At 50.3% G+C, this 15,947-nt stretch overlaps 1 protein-coding gene across 4 annotated transcripts; it reads right to left on the reverse strand.

The window, feature by feature from the left end:
- Positions 1 to 2,664: 2,664 nt before the first annotated feature.
- ARL2 (ADP ribosylation factor like GTPase 2) lies at positions 2,665 to 9,361 on the reverse strand. 4 transcript variants are annotated; one of them, XM_038564020.1, is made up of 5 exons: positions 9,300 to 9,361; positions 5,846 to 5,992; positions 5,588 to 5,750; positions 4,027 to 4,107; positions 2,665 to 3,163 (listed from the first exon to the last, which is right to left on the reverse strand). In XM_038564020.1, the coding sequence occupies exons 1-5, from the start codon at positions 9,344 to 9,346 to the stop codon at positions 3,029 to 3,031; spliced, it is 573 nt and encodes a 190-aa protein (XP_038419948.1). In that variant the 5' UTR covers positions 9,347 to 9,361; the 3' UTR covers positions 2,665 to 3,028. The 4 variants fall into 4 exon arrangements, with proteins under 4 accessions (XP_038419948.1, XP_038419949.1, XP_038419947.1 ...); XM_038564021.1 differs by lacking the exon at positions 9,300 to 9,361 and adding an exon at positions 9,025 to 9,183 and having other exon boundaries at positions 5,846 to 5,956; XM_038564019.1 differs by lacking the exon at positions 9,300 to 9,361 and adding an exon at positions 7,698 to 7,937.
- Between the last annotated feature and the right edge of the window lie 6,586 nt (positions 9,362 to 15,947).

Here is a 15,947-nt window from a genome sequence, read left to right on the forward strand (position 1 = left end):
CCTGGCCCTGCAGCTCCCAATTCTCTCCTTTCTGTCTTCTTTCACCCTGTCCCCTCCAAGCCCATTCCCATCTAGATCAGCTTGTCCCCCAGCTTTCAGATGCCAACTCCATTTCCATCACCAGGAGAAACAAACAGAAGAGTCCTCATAGCCAGCAGGAGAGAGGAAAGCTGCAAATACACAGCTGCCAGCCTGGCTCCCCACATTCCCACTGGGTTGACCACAGGATGCAGACGTTCTGCCGCAGCTCAGACTCCTCATCTACACGCCTTGCTAATGAGTACAACCTTGTTATTTTCTTGTCTCTAACCATGTATAATTCACACTTTAAATCAAGGATGCGGGCAGCCTGGGTGACGCAGCGGTTTAGCGCCGCCTTCCGCCCGGTGTGATCCTGGAGACCGGGGATAGAGTCCCACTTTAGGCTCCTTGCATGGAGCCTGCTTCTCCCTCTACCTGTGTCTCTGCCTCTCTGCCTCTCTCTCTCTCTCTCTCTGTGTCTCTCATGAATAAATAAATTAAAAATCTTAAAAAAATAAAATAAATCAAGGATGCTGTGTACTATGGGCCCCAGGAGGACTTGAACCCTGGGGTGACTCATCTGGATCAGTGGGTGGCTGAGTTCCCATTGGTTGGATGGATCTGCTTGAGATTCTACCAGTCCAGCGGCGCCTGGGTGGCTTAGCGGTTGAGCATCTGCCTTTGGTTCAGGACGTAGTCCCGGGATCTGGGATCGAGTCCCATATCGGGCTCCCCGCAGGGAGCCTGCTTCTCCCTCTCCCAATGTCTTTGCCTCTCTCTGTGTCTCTCATGGGTAAATGGATAAAATCTTAAAATAAAAAAAGATCCTACTGGTTCAAATAATGAACATTATAGCTAACATTATACGATGCTTGTGACCAACAAGAGACCCACCCATTTGGTCCTTGTCCTAACCTTAGCAGGTGGGGGCCTTATCTTTCTGCAGATGGGGACATTGAGGCACAAACATGGGAGGTGCTTGCTCAGCATCATCCAGTGAGTGGCAGGGCTGAGATTTGGTTCTGGGCCTGGGCGTGTTCACTCACCACAAGGTTTGGGTAGCATGGGGACCACGGTGTCTGTCCAGCATAGAGAACAGAATAGGCAGTTTTAATTTTTGACACAGAAGGACAGTTTATATATATATATATTTTTTTAATTTTTATTCATTTATGATAGTCACAGAGAGAGAGAGAGAGGTGCAGAGACACAGACAGAGGGAGAAGCAGGCTCCATGCACCGGGAGCCCGACGTGGGATTCGATCCCGGGTCTCCAGGATCGCGCCCTGGGCCAAAGGCAGGCGCCAAACCGCTGCGCCACCCAGGGATCCCGACAGTTTATATTTTAAGATTGTCTATCCAACATCAATTTCCCTTCTTCTACCCTAACAGAGCCCACATTTTGCACCTATCTGTACTCTCCAGAAGGGATTCTAGTGCCAGTTTAGGAGCAAATCTCGGTGTCTCTTCCTCGCCTTTTCCTTGGGAAAACCACTCTTTCCTCATTAGACCCATTAGGCCTCCTCTCTCTGGCATCTGAGCTTTGAGCAGAGACACAAAAGCCTCGAATAGTGTGGCGTAGTGGCTCGATGTGCTGGGTCTAAATCCCAGTTCCCCTACTTCATAGCCGAGTGGCTTTGAACAAGTTGCCTAACCTCCCTCCTGGAGGTTCAGTTCCCTTGTAGACGGGATACTGAGAGTCTGTCCTGCTTAGGGCTGTTCTTCAATGCGATGATACTGGAGAATGCTTCGAACAGAATCCAACAGAGTAGGCAGCCACTGGTAGGACCAGAGCAGGGAGAGGGGGGTGCTGTGAAAACACCTGTTGGGCCACCTGCATGACAACCCTGCTTCAGAGAGCACCTTAGTCTTCAGAGGACTCTTCCCTGCTCTGCCCGGTTAGCAAGCTCTGCTTGATGCTCACATGCTCTCACACCTGCATCCTCTCCCCTCCCCACTTCCCAAGAGCCCTTGAGCGTTGTTTCTTGGCCACATGGGTCCCTCTGCTAGAGCCAAAGCTGCCTATACTGCAGCGGTGTAGATAGTCCACTGCAAGAGGGTACCTGGCTATGGTGGGGAACCGGGAGCTCAAGTTCAGCCTGTATTCCATTCAGCAAGCCATGAGCCCCGATGTGGAGCTGTGTCCCTTTTCCTTTTTTTTTTTTTTTTTAAGTTTTTATTTATTTATTCATGAGAGACACAGAGAGAGGCAGAGACATGGGCAGAGGGAGAAGCAGGCTCCCCATGGGGAGCTTGATACGGGACTCGATCCCAGGACCCCAGAATCATGACCTGAGCCAAAAGCAGACACTCAACCACTGAGCCACCCAGGAGTCCCTGTGTCCTTTTTTCTTATCCACTCCTCTGAGGACAGCTGTTGCTCTGGTAAACCGTCCACGTCCTTGCTCTATGCAAAGAACTTCTACTTACCCTTCACGCCTAACTTTAACGTCACTTCCTCTGGGAAGTCTGCCTGGACTCTTCCAGATGGAATTAGTTACAGCCCTGTCCTGAGCTTCTGTAATTCTTTGTCTCTCTGACACAGAAGTTAACCCTCTGACCGAAATGATCAGTGCCCTGCTACACCATGCACTCCGGGTGGCCTCGTGATGCTGTAGAATCAACAAATGACTCTACAAGGAGTTGAGGGCAAGAAAGGATTTATTCTCACAGCTGAGCAAAGGATGAGGCCCACAGCCTTGGTAGCAGCAGAGGCAGCTCCACCCCCCACCCCCCCCTAGCCCAGCCCTCTCCTCTTGGCATGGCAGCTGCAGGTGGGCTGGGTCAGGAGCCAGGGTGACAGCCAGGGCAGCAGCCCTCCAGCCACGGGAGCCAGCTGGCCACAGAGCAGCAGTGGGCAGTACTAGCAGCAGCAGCAGCAGGTTACAGAGTGGGGTGGGGGGTGTTTGTCAGGCTGGCTGACTCCTGTTCCCCCATGGATGGTGCTTGATGAGGGCGGGGGTAGGGGGCTGGACTGCAAGGTGGGGTGGGGGGCATCCGGAGTGGTTCAGTCGGCCGTGAAGATGCGGCTGGAAATGTCATCCAGGAGCCAGTCAATGCCAGGCAGGAGGTTCTCCCCAGTGACGGCACTACAGCCCTGGATACACCAATGGTGGCTGTGGATGGAGTCCAGCTCCAGGGCCTGGGAAGGTGGGAGAGGGTGGTGGGCCCCGGTGACCATGGGCCCTGCCACTCACAGCCCCCTTCCCTCTCCTGGTCCAGGGGAAATCCGTGCCTCCCTCAAGGGCCTGCTTTCAGAAGTCTCCCCCGGCCCCTGGTGAAGATTTGTCAGTTCATCAGGGCACTGGGGCTCTCTGTGCAACACTACACCAATACTACCCCTTAGTAACTGAACAGCAACACAGGATCCAGCATCTGCTAGGATCCAGGCATTGTGCTATAAGCCCCACAAATATCCTCTTCTCATCCATTCCTCCTAGGGCCCAAAGAGCCAGGGATTGTTGGCCATTTTACTGAGAATGCCTCAGAGAAGTTAAGCAACCTGCCTAAGTTCACACAGCTAGTAAGTGACAGAATGAAGATTCTAACCCCATTCTTTCTCATTCTGGTGCTCATGCTCTAGAGCAAGAGGCAGGATACAATTTGGGGTCACACAGGCCTGCACTGAAATCCCGTTTGTCTGCTTACTGTGTGACCCTGACCACATTAGCTCACTTCTCTAAACCTGCTTCGCCATCTGCAGAATGACAGTAATGGTTCCTACTGCAGGAGGCTGGGGTGGGAACTGAATGAGTTAATCCACGCAGAGCCTGGCACAGAAAAAGTACTCACTACTGGTTGGCTGCTGTTATCCTGTAGGATAATGTTTGCATGTCTGCCTTCCCCCAGGCTGTGGGGCACAACTAGCTCTTATTAATTACTGAATCTCCAGTGTCCTGCATAGGTCCTGCCACACAAGAGAAGCTAATAAAAGCTTTTTAAATACGTTAACAGAGAAACATGTGCCCCTTTTGTCCACAGGCCTATGCAAAGGCTTGGACTCACCTCACGGATGGCATTAGAGGACAGTGCTCCAGGCAGGTCTTGTTTGTTGGCAAAGATGAGGAGGGTTGCTCCAGCCAGGCGCTGGGGGAGAGAAACAGGGGGTGGGGAGTGGGGGCTCAGAGGGCACCACGGCCCCTCCTCTAAATACCCAGAGCAGGTGGGATCAGAGATCAACCTGGAATCAGGGCAAGGCCCCAGGGTGGTAGGAGAGGCCCTACCAAGTAGGGCAGACAACATGGACACGGTCTGTGAGTCCAGCCACACATGGTGGGGGAGAGCCCTAGGTAAGGGCCCAGTGGGCACCTCCCTCCTTTATGCCTCAGTTCCTACCACCATAAATGGAGAGGGGAAGATGGACAAGAAGATCCCTGAGCTCTCTGGTTCTAGACTGCTCCCATTTGATGACCTGAGCTGCATAAAGAATGCAACCATCCTGGGGTTATGGGGTCTGGTGGAAGTGACCTTTCCCTCTTCCAAGTTCATGTAGCACTTTAACTGTTCACCACCCTGCAGGCCTAACTCTCTGCCTCTGCTTCCAGTTACTTCCTTGTGTTACCGATTGGGACTCCCTCCATGTAGGTAGGTCGATCTAGGCCTGAAATAGGGCCTCGAGGTGACAGGCCAGGGCCAAACATGGACAGCCATGATCTCACTAGACCTGCCTGACATGCTCTGGAGGTGGCTAGCACTATATCAGGTGGCCATATCCCTGTGTACCCCAAGCAGTCCTGTTTATGGCTATTGTCCCTGCATAATTTTTCACAAATCCCTCTTTCATTCTTAAAAGTGTCCTGCTTTTCAACTAAAAGCAAGTATAGTAACCCAGATCAAATCCTGGAACAGAAAAAGGGTATTAATGAAAAAAACTAGTGAAATCCAAAGAAAATCTGTAGTTAAGAGTAATTTACCCATGCTAATTTCTTAGTGTTGACAAATGCATGGTGGTTACGTGTGCTGTTAACATGGGGGAAACAGGGTGAAAGGCATATGGGATATCTCTTCACTATCTTTGCAACTTAGCTATAAATCTCAAATTTTATTTCAAGGAAAATGTTTTGGGCCAGATAATAAGTTATAAGATCACCCTAATTATAAAGCCCATCCTAGAAATGAGGAAATGGAGATTCACAGAGTTAAGTGTCTCGCCTGAGGTTACACAATGAAGAGTCCAACTCCTAAGCCAGGCTCCACTGCCTCCCACAGCTTCATAAATGGGCCTCAAGTCATCCTCCCTCAAGCCCATTCAAGGTACAGAAACTGAAGCTGAGGGTGGTGAAGCAGTGACATCAAAGGGACATGAAGCCAGGTCTCAGTTCACAGCATGTCCTGTTCACAGCATGGTGGGTCTACCCTGGACCAAGTGTACAGGTTGCCTCTGCCCCCAAGGGTGCTGGGCACATGGTGAGGGCTCAGGGAAGAAACAGACCCCATCCTAGGTGTCCCTTTGGGGTCACAGGCCCCTTAGGGACTCCACTGAGGAGAGTGTTTACCCATCCATGTATGTACACCAGGATGCTGATGGAGGCCTGGTCTGGCCTGCTTGGCCAGGCACCCTGCCCACCTCCTCCACCAACAAGCTCTGGAGCTCCCGCTGGCAGTCCTGCATGCGCTGGCGGTCGGCGCTGTCCACCACCCAGATGAGGCCATCGGTGCTCTCAAAGTAGTTCCGCCAGTAGGACCGCAAGGACTTCTGGCCTCCCACATCCCAGATGTTCAGCTTGAATCTGGACAGGAAGGGAGTGGCTCAAGGGTCAGCCTGGCCCCTCACCCACCCTCTCTGCCTACTCCTGGGCCAGCCCACTGAGGGGTCCCCGCTCACCCTCGATGTTCCAGGGTCTTAATGTTGAAGCCTAGTGTTGGGGAGATGGTGTCAATGTCTTCCCCGTTGAACTTCTTGAGGATGGTTGTTTTGCCAGCATTGTCTAGGCCGCTGGGGCGCACTAGGTTAAGGAGAAGTCCCTGAACTCTGCAGGGTGGTGACATCACAAGGGGACAAGTTATTTTCCACCCTGTATCGACTCACTTGAGCAACTGTATCGACTCAGTTGAGCCTGACCCACAATTTATTGGCTCACGATAAATGGCAAAGAATCAAGAAATAAAGATTTTTTAATCATCTCTTCCTAACTAAAGTTTCCTTAATTTACTCTACAATATTTATTGAATACTTACTTTGTGCCAGGCCCTCTTCTGGTGCTGGGGGTACCCCAGAATCAAAGTCCCCACCCTTGTGCAGCTTCTACTCTAGTGCGGAGACAGTCGATAGAGTGCAAACAAATGAGAAACAAGGTACCATCAGCTCCTGGTGAGTGTAAGAAATACAACTAAGAGGCTATGGGCGGGGGTCATTGCAGGAGCTTCCTTTAGCTTGGGCACCTCTCTCAGGGTCTCGAGCTGAGGACCAAACTACAAGGAGCCAGCTTTCCAAAGGACTAAGGGAAGAGCATTCTAGACAGAGCAAACAGCAAGAGCAAGGACCTGGAGGTGGCCACCCTCACCCGTTTCTGGAAAGTTCCAAACCCTTTGCTGTTCAGTGAGTATGCAAACAAATGGGTGAGTTCAGCAGCTGGAGAGAACACCCCCGGGGTCACTCCAACCCTTAAAGGTGCTTGCAGCTGGGAGGGGGCCCCAGGTGACTCAAACCAGTAGAATGAGTGTGACCAGAGCTCTCCTGAGACCCAGGCTTCCATTACCTCCTTCACACCCCAACTCCATCATCCACTGGATCATTCCCATCAGCTAACAAGCTGGTGTCTCCCCCACCTTAAAAGCAAACAATACCCTCTCTTGATCCCTCTCCCCCTCTACTCACTCCTTTTTTTCTTTACCTTTATAGCAAATCTCCTCAAAACCGTTGTCCCTACTCACCCTCTCTGATTTCTGTCCTCCTGCTTTTGCTTGGACCCATGAGATTTTGCTCCCCCTGCTTCCCTGAAACTGCTCTTGCCAAGATCCCTAAAGACTTCACATTGTTCTCTGGCAGGTGGAGGGCAGTACTCAGCCCTCATCTTCCTGCTCCATCATCAGCACCTGACCCCTCCTCTACTCCTCTGCCGGGTTCTCATTGCCCTGACCTCTTAAATTTTTTTTTTTTTTTTTTTTTTTTTATGATAGTCACAGAGAGAGAGAGAGAGAGAGGCAGAGACATAGGCAGAGGGAGAAGCAGGCTCCATGCACCGGGAGCCCGACGTGGGATTCGATCCCGGGTCTCCAGGATCGCGCCCTGGGCCAAAGGCAGGCGCCAAACCGCTGCGCCACCCAGGGATCCCTGCCCTGACCTCTTATCCAGATCTGTCTCAGTTCTCCTCCACCCATGCTCATCTCTTAGCGCTCCCACCCAGGATCACAGCTTCAAATACCATCTTTATGCTGGTGACGCCCAAATGTACACATCCCACCCAGCTGCTCCCCTGGACTCCCGGCCCTCTATCATCTGGCTGCCAACTGGATACTTATCGGATGTCTCAGGATATCTTGCTTGGCCAAACCTGAGCTCTCATCTTTCTGAACCTGCTCCCTGCCCCCTCCTCAGCAAGTGGTTCCTCCTTCTTTGGAAGCGCTCAGGCCAGAATCCTGAAGTCAGGCTTGACTTCACTCCCTCTCACACTCGAGTCTAATCTAGCAGCAATGCCTGCTGGGCCTCGGATCAACTGTCCCCCAACTTTCATCACCTCACTGTTTCCGTCCTGGTCCAAGCTACCATCCTATCTCGCCTGTGGTGCAGCAACCAGATCATGCTTCTCCTGGGCACTTCTCCTCTTAAGGAAAAGCCAAGAACCAAAAGCCACGTGAGGTGACGGTTGTCCTCTCTGTCATAATCTAGTGCTCTTCTCCTTGCTTACGCTCTCCAGGGACACGGCCCTCCTCGACATTCCTTTGAACACACCAGTTGAGTTCCTCCTTCCAAACCTTGCATTTGCCCTTCCTTTTGCATAAACAAATTTTGCGATGACATCTACATGGTTCATCCCTCACCTCCTGGTCTTTACTCAACTGTCACTTTTTCATGGTGGCCTTCTTTGACCCTGTTTAAACTGCATTCTTCTCCATGCATCCTATACATTTTACCTATTTGCTTTGTTAACATCTTTCTCCCCATGGCATTACAGACCGTCCACGACGGTAAGGATTTCTTTTGCTGTTCTACCCCAGCCCCTAGGACAGTGCCTAGCACATACATACAAGGCACTCAGTAAATGTTTAACTGGGTGAGTGAAGGCTCTGTGCCTCTTCCTCAGTATTATAAGGTGATCCGCGCACTTTAAGGTCTTCTCTCCGCTGCTCGGGGAGCTCCGGCTGAGACCCGCCCAGCCCCGGGATCGCGGAGTCCCCGCGGGCCCCTGCACCGGCCCCTGCACCCAGAAGGGAGAACGAGCGCAGGCTCCCGCTAGCGGGACGCAGAAGGTCGGCGGGGCCCTCGGGCCTACAAGCCATCAGCCCGGGGGGGGGGGGGGGGCGGGAATACCGACGCGGCGTGCGGCCAAGGACACACGCGTGAGCCCCACGGGAGAAACAAGCCAAGCCGGGGCGTCTACCTCCCCTAGGATCGCAGGGCGGGGCCCCACGCCCCGGGGATTCGGGCCTTGAGGGCGGGGCCGGGGCCTGGCACCCTCGGAGGCGGGGCGGGGGGGGGAAGGTCAGAGCCAGGGAGGACAGCGACCTCACGCTCTAGCCCGACCGCCGGGTGGTGGCCTCCGAGTCGCCTCCGGGACCCCCTCCCCCTACATAGGGACATCTGGTCCAGCCTCTGCGCTTTTAGACCCTCACCTTCGGCCTTGGGAACGGAGTCCTCCCCGCCCCGAGCCGGTGGTACGGTCTCCTCCCAGCCCCCCCCCCCGCTGGGGCGATTGGTAGGGCCCACGTGCGTGACGCACAAAGGGCAGTTGGTACGCGCCGGCCGCGCACCTCGCGCCCAGCAGGGGGCGCCTGGCACCGCCCACCCGGCGCGCTCCCCTTCGCCCCCCGCTACCCTCGCGGCTCCGGCGCCCGGGAGGATACAGCATGAGCAGTCGCAGCTCCCGCTCTTTCTGCTTCATCTTCTTCAGAATGGTCAGAAGCCCCATGGTCCCTGCGGCCCCCTCCCGGCCGCCGTTTCTTCCTAGTCCCGGGACCCCTCTCCCTGCTCCTATTGGCTATCACGCCCACCGACAGCGCGGCCTATTGGCCGGCCTCTCGCTTGGTCCCGCCCTCGCCCCCACGTGACCGCGCAGCCCCTGGCGGTGCCACCGAGATAGTCCCTCTAGCGGCGCTGGGGGCTTCTGTGGGCCACCTGCCTTAACCCTTCTCTTCCCGAGACCTTGGGGGCCGAGGGGGCCGCCATTCCTCCCTCTCCGGGAACCCAGGCTCTGCTGGGAACGGAAACCTGGGTTGTGTTCTGACTCAGGCGTCGGAATCCGCAAGGATATGGACAAGCTAGTTCCGGGGCCGCTGTAAGGCCCGGTTTCCCGGAAACGGGGTGCAGATGCTGCTCTTCTTGGACCTTGGCATCATCCTAAACCTGCCACCTACAGGGCCTTCCCCTTTCCCTGTCTTCTGGAATCCTAGTGTGGGCCGGGGTTTCTCCATTGGGGCGAAAATGCCTCCTAGGGGCCATTTCGAAATGTGCGGGATGGGGCGGGGGAATTTTTGGGTTGTCCCAATTACCAGGTGCAGTCGCCCCCGTTTAGAGGGTAGGGGGGAGCCCTACACAAAGAATATCCCGCCCAGGATGCCCGTCGTTTGTCTCTTCAGAAGCACTGTTTTTCATTTTGCCAGTGAGACTGTTGAGCTGTTGGTGATGGTTAGTTAGCAGTGACTGGCATATGTTAGGTGCTCAATAAATACCTATTTTTTTATTTTTATTTTTTAAAAGATTTTATTTATGAGACAGAGAGAGAGGCAGAAACACAGGCAGAGGGAGAAGCAGGCCTCCCGCAAGGACCCCGACGCGGGACTGATCCCGGATCCCAGGATCACGCCCCAAGCCGAAGGCCGACGCCCAACTGCTGAGCCACCCAGGCGTCCCCCTACTTTTTTTTTTTTCTTAAGATTTTATTTATTTATTCATGAGAGACACACAGAGAGAGGCAGAGACACAGGCAGAAGGAGAAGCAGGCTCCATGCAGGGAGTCTGATGTGGGACTCCAAAACCGGGACTCCATCGCGGATTTGAGGATTACACCTTGGGCCGAAGGCAGGCACCAAAACGCTGGCCCACCGAGGGATCCCCAACAAATACCTATTGTTAAATGAATGACTTTGTCTAAGAGTTTGATTCTTTACCTTAGCGCTCAAGTCCTGAAGAAGTGAAGAAAATGAGGGCAGAGACTAGGCGAACTGTAAACTCTGAAGGGTGAGCTGAGCTTACTGCTCTCCGTTGAACCCTTCCCAGCCCACTGCAGGGTAAATGTGAGTAGGCAACACAGAGTAGGCTCTGTCTACTATTTGGGAAAGAAGTCTGGCCTGAGCTGAAGATAATGGCTGATTTCTGTGAATTGTTTTATAAAGCACCCCATGTTTTCTATTTCATCCTCCTGGCAACCCTAAGAGGTTTGTTGATGTAAGATGTACTGTTTTTCAGGGTCTCTCCTTAGTGTTTGTCTAGAGAGGGAGAAGTCCGGGGCAAGCCTGAGCTTCCAATCCTGCAGAAGAAGGTTGTGAACAGGGCCCCGGACAGAACAGGGTCCCTGGCTGAGCGCCCTCATTCAGTACTATTCACCCTCCACCAAGCACACACAAGGGAAGAAAGTGAGCCTAACTCCTATTCAAAGGCTTTGAGATAGCAAGTGAGAGAGCAAGATGCCTGCTATCTTGCCCTCATGAGTCTGTACTACAAAAATTGCAGCACCGGCAGGTGAACGTTTATGACAAGGAAGTTCACTGTGGCATGGTTTGGAACAACAAGAAATTGAAAAAAAAATCTAAGTGCCTTCAGTGGGGGTCAGTTACCTAAGCTGGGGTAATTGTGCTGGTGGATTCCGTGAAGCTTTTGGAAGGGTGAGATGGATCATAACGTACCTGTGTGGAAAGATGTCTTGCCAAGTGAAAAACAAACAAACATTTCAATCCCATTTTAGTTTTGAAAATAATAATAATAATAATAACCCACTAGACAGTATTTTCCTACAGGATCACAGCGCACTAAATAGAATGTGAAACTACTTCGGTGTCACAAATTAGTTGAGCCATATGAAATCTCCCATATTTAATCATTTTGACTGCAAAGTTGTCAGTTTCATATGGTTAAACCTAGCAGCATTAGCAAAAAAATTATGTGGAATGAACAGAACAGACACTGCCTTTGCCCATGAAGTAAAGGTAAGTAATGTTCGTTGAAAAATCCAGATATTTATATGTACATGGGTACTTCTTACTGAGAGTCCTAGTCATGAAGTTTGAAAATCACTGCATTTTGAGGCACCTGGGTGGCCCAGCGATTGAGTGTCTGCCTTTGGCTCAGGTCATGATCCTGGGATTGAGTCCCCCATCAAGCTCCCAGTCGGAAGCCTGTTTCTCCCTCTGCCTATGTCTCTGCCTCTTTCTGTGTGTCTCACTTGAATAAATAAATAAATAAAATCTTAAAAAAAAGAAAAAGAAAAAATCACTGCAATTCAATTGTTAACTCGAGTAGGTTGAGGGAAACTTAAAATTATTACGTTAAGCAGATCTGGATCAATTTTCTTTACTACCATCACTAGTATCAAAATCCTTATTTATTTATTTTTTAATTTTATTTATTTATGATAGTCACACACACAGAGAGAGAGAGGCAGAGATACAGGCAGAGGGAAAAGCAGGCTCCATGCACCGGGAGGCGAACATGGGATTCGATCCAGGGTCTCCCTGGTCACACCCTGGGCCAAAGGCAGGCACCAAACCGCTGCGCCACCCAGGATCCCAAAATCCTTGTTTAAATGTCAGGATGAAAGCCCTGCCCTGTGCAAGCTGTTGTAGCTTCCCAGCACCCCCAGAGTAGGATTATAATGAATACTGATAAAAACACAAACAATGTGCAAGCTCTGTGCACATTTAACTTTTGAATAGCAAATGCCTGGGAGCACCTGGGTGGCTCAGTTGATTGATTAGGTATCAAACTCTTGGTTTGGGCTCCTGTGAGATAATCTCGGCATGGAGTCTGCTTAAGATTCTTTCCCTCTCTTTCTTTCTTTTTTTTTTTTTTTTAATTTTTATTTTATTTATTTATGATAGTCTCACAGAGAGAGAGAGAGAGAGGCAGAGACACAGGCAGAGGGAGAAGCAGGCTCCATGCACCGGGAGCCCGACGTGGGATTCGATCCCGGGTCTCCAGGATCGCGCCCTGGGCCAAAGGCAGGCGCCAAACCGCTGCGCCACCCAGGGATCCCTTTCCCTCTCTTTCTCCACCTCTGCCCCCCACCTCACACATGGATGCTCTCTCTCTCTAAGATAAATAGTAAATAAAATCTTTAAAAAGATAATAATTGCCTATAAAAAAAAATTGCCTATAGCTAGAAATCTAGTCTGGAAGGTGAAGAGGAGGGGTGAAGGGGCTTTTAAAGACAAGTGCAGGGGTCTCGTGAGTGACAGGCAATGTTTTCATTTGCCCCATTTAAAGGAGGAAAGGGTGCTCTTAAGTAAAATCTTTAGGGAATACCTTTGGAAGAAAACTGGGAAAGATCTATAGAGCTGTAGCTATATATAATTGTGAATATATATATATTCACAAGAGAGCTTTGGGAAAATGAAATACCAAAGCCTGACAGCTGTGAAACCTGCTTTCGAAGGGAGAGTTTCTTGAAGCTAAGTAAGAGGATTGAAACTTGAGGATACAGTTCTAGATGCCTTTTAAAAAGGCATATGTGTTTACCCAGTCTGGAGAGGAAATTCTGACATAATTTTAATTTTAAGAGGAACAGCCTTTCTGATTCAGCTATACATATTGTGTATTGCCTTTATAATTGTCAAAGAAAAGTAACAGAACTCTTTTCATCCTGGAACAACAGCAAGCAGGGGAAAAGACCTTGCTTTTTTTTTTTTTTTTTTTTTTTTAAGACCTTGCTTTAATTAAATTGCTGTTCATTAAGCAATAAAATACTAAGTATTTTATTTATTTGCATATATAAATATTTGTTTTTAAGATATCTAGAGGACTTTTCTATTTGATTCTTCTAAAGTACAGTGTTAGTCGAGATTGTTTAAAGTTACAGTTTTGATAAGAGAAGTCTTGTTTTTCTCCCTGGTGAGATACATCTGTGGAGCACATGCATATGACAAGAGCATCAACTAGCACTTGGTGGCAGCATACCCAAGTGTAGGCTTTGTCCTACTAATTCGTAAACAAAGAACTGGAAGGTTGAGGGTGCCACCTAATCACTGGAATGACGGGGATCCCTGGGTGGCGCAGCGGTTTGGCGCCTGCCTTTGGCCCAGGGCGCGATCCTGGAGACCCCGGATCGAATCCCACGTCAGGCTCCCGGTGCATGGAGCCTGCTTCTCCCTCTGCCTATGTCTCTGCCTCTCTCTCTCTCTCTCTCTCTATGTGACTATCATAAGTAAATGAAATTTAAAAAAAAAAAAAAAAAAAGGAATGGCCACGGCCTGTAGACCACAGTTCTGCGCTGGCCTGTTCTAAGACTCTCACCCCTTATCTTCCTGTAAACCTTACGTATCCAGAAAAGGCCTCGTCCCCAGTGGGTGTGTACAAGGTACTGGCCACAGCCAGATGCCTCACATGTACAAGCATCCTCGTTCCAGGCCTCAAGTGGGAGGCAGAGGAGTTATCCTCTCTAACTGACAGATGACAAAACAAGCTGTTTACACACGCCTTTGTCATCTATCCAAGGGCACGTGGCATCATCAGCCTTGTCCAGAATCTTAGGGGTGCAGGGAAGGCCTTGAAAACCCGAGCATTTCCAACAAACATGTCCACGCCCACCTCATCTGTGCCTGTGGTGTCCTCAAGAGCCAGGCTGTGCCTAGGCTTCTTGTTTCCTGGCAGGGTGAATGGGGTGGTGGGGAGCATAGTGGCTGTCCCTTTACTTGGCTACTCTTTTCACTTCATTAACAATAAACCAGGGGCTCCACCTGCCCAATCACTACAGCAGCCTCTCCACCCCCCATTTTCCTATTCCTTCTCCCCAAGGCAGAGGGACTTTTTTTATCCTATGCTCAGATTTTGTCCCTCCTCTGCTCAAATCCTTCCCCTGCCTGCTGGATGCTCCCTGTATCTTCCAGAGTTAGAGCCCGGGATCTCCAGGGGCTTATAAGCTCTGCATGAGTGGCCCACGAGACTCTCTGCCCCCATCACCTACTCCTCCCCTGCCCCTATCAATCCCCCAGCACACCAGCATATTCCCACTACCCCTAACCCATTCTTCGCTGTCACCTTCCTCTCTTTGATTCTTTGTTCAAATTCCCAATGTCTCAAAACATTTTTTTGTTGCTGTTCAAATGTCTTATTAAGGCCCACCCTGACCACACTTTTTAAAATTGAAACTCCTTAGGACGCCTGGGTAGCTCAGCGGTTAAGCGTCTGCCTTTGGCCCAGGGCGTGATCCTAGAGTCCCGGGATTGAGTCCCATGTGGGGCTCCCTGCATGGAGCCTGCTTCTCTCTCTGCCTTTATCCCTGCCCCTCTCTCTGTGTGTCTCTCACGAATAAATGAGTAAAATCTTAAAAGAAAAAATTTGAAACCCCTTAATCCCCACCCACATTCCCCAAATCATTTACTTAGCTCTGCATACCCCAAGACACTTAGGCCTTCTGCCAGCCCGTGTGTGTGTGTGTGTGTGTGTGTGTGTGTGTGTGTATTTTTTTTTTAGATTTTATTTATTTATTCATGAGATACAGAGAGAGGCAGAGACACAGGCAGAGGGAGAAGCAGACTCCATGAAGGGAGCCTGATGTGGGACTCAATCCCAGGACCCCAGGATCATGCCCCAAACCAAAGGGAGATGCTCAACCACTGAGCCACCCAGGCGTCCCTGCCGGCTTATATAATTTCCTTAAGTTGTTACATTTATTCTCCCCTACCCCTCCTTCCATTCTAGGATGGAAGCTTCACAAGGACAAGGATATGGATTTTTTTCCAGTTTTATTGCAAAAAATTGACTGTATATATAATAATAATTCACAGTGTAAGTTTCTGGTATATAGCATGAGGGTTTGATTTCTGTATCTTCCAGAGTTAATAATATCCATCTAATATTCGTCTTCTCATATAAATACAATAAAAAAAAAAGAAGAAAAGGGAAAAGGAAAAAAATTCTTCCTGTGATGAGAACTCTTAGGATTTTTTCTCATAACTTGCCTATATCTCATGCAGCACTGTTAGCTATAGGTCTGGGGTCACACATTACATCCCTAGTACTTAGTTATCTTGCAACTGGAAGTTGATATCTTTGGACCACATTCCTCCATTTCCCCCTCCCCTGATCATCCACATCTGGTATTGGATCTGGATTTTTTTAAAATGCTTTTTAAAAAAAATATTTTATTTAGGGGGTGCCTGGGTGGCTCAGTCGGTTGGGCATCTGCCTTCGGCTCAGGTCCTGATCTCAGGAGTCCCACATCAGAGCTCTCTGCTCATCAGGGAGTCTGCCTCCTCTGCCTCTCACCCCTGAACCCCCTCATGCTCTCTCTCTCTCTCTCTCTCTCTCTCTCTCTCAAAGAGAGACAAGCAGACTCCCTGCTGAGCAGGGAGCCTGATGAGGGGCTCAATATCAGAGCCCCAAGATCAGGACCTGAATCCAAGGCAGATGCTTAACCATCTGAGCCACCCAGGTGCACCTTTTTTTTTTTCTTTAAACAAATGTCTCCCAGAACCTAGAGCAGGGCTGCCACATAGTAGATGCTCAGTAAATATCTGCTGAGTCAAAGAGACAGAGGTGGAAGTCCATTAAGTGCTTCCTAGCTGTTGTTAGCCTTGTTCTTAACTATCAGGCTTCTTGGCCTCCAGACCAAGGC

Source organism: Canis lupus, chromosome 18 (genome assembly GCF_011100685.1).
Source record: "Canis lupus familiaris isolate Mischka breed German Shepherd chromosome 18, alternate assembly UU_Cfam_GSD_1.0, whole genome shotgun sequence".
Lineage (NCBI taxonomy): Eukaryota > Metazoa > Chordata > Mammalia > Carnivora > Canidae > Canis > Canis lupus.

Bases quoted from the DNA above. Each gene is read 5' to 3' on its own strand.
- ARL2 (XM_038564019.1), bottom strand. From the start codon at position 7,762: ATGATCTGGTTGCTGCACCACAGGCGAGATAGGATGGTAGCTTGGACC. The intron at 5,993-7,697 runs GTGATGAAAGTT...ACCACCCTGCAG, and splicing joins ACCAGGACGGAAACAGTGAG to AGTTCAGGGACTTCTCCTTA. The intron at 5,751-5,845 runs GTGAGCGGGGAC...CTTCCTGTCCAG, and splicing joins AAGACCCTGGAACATCGAGG to ATTCAAGCTGAACATCTGGG.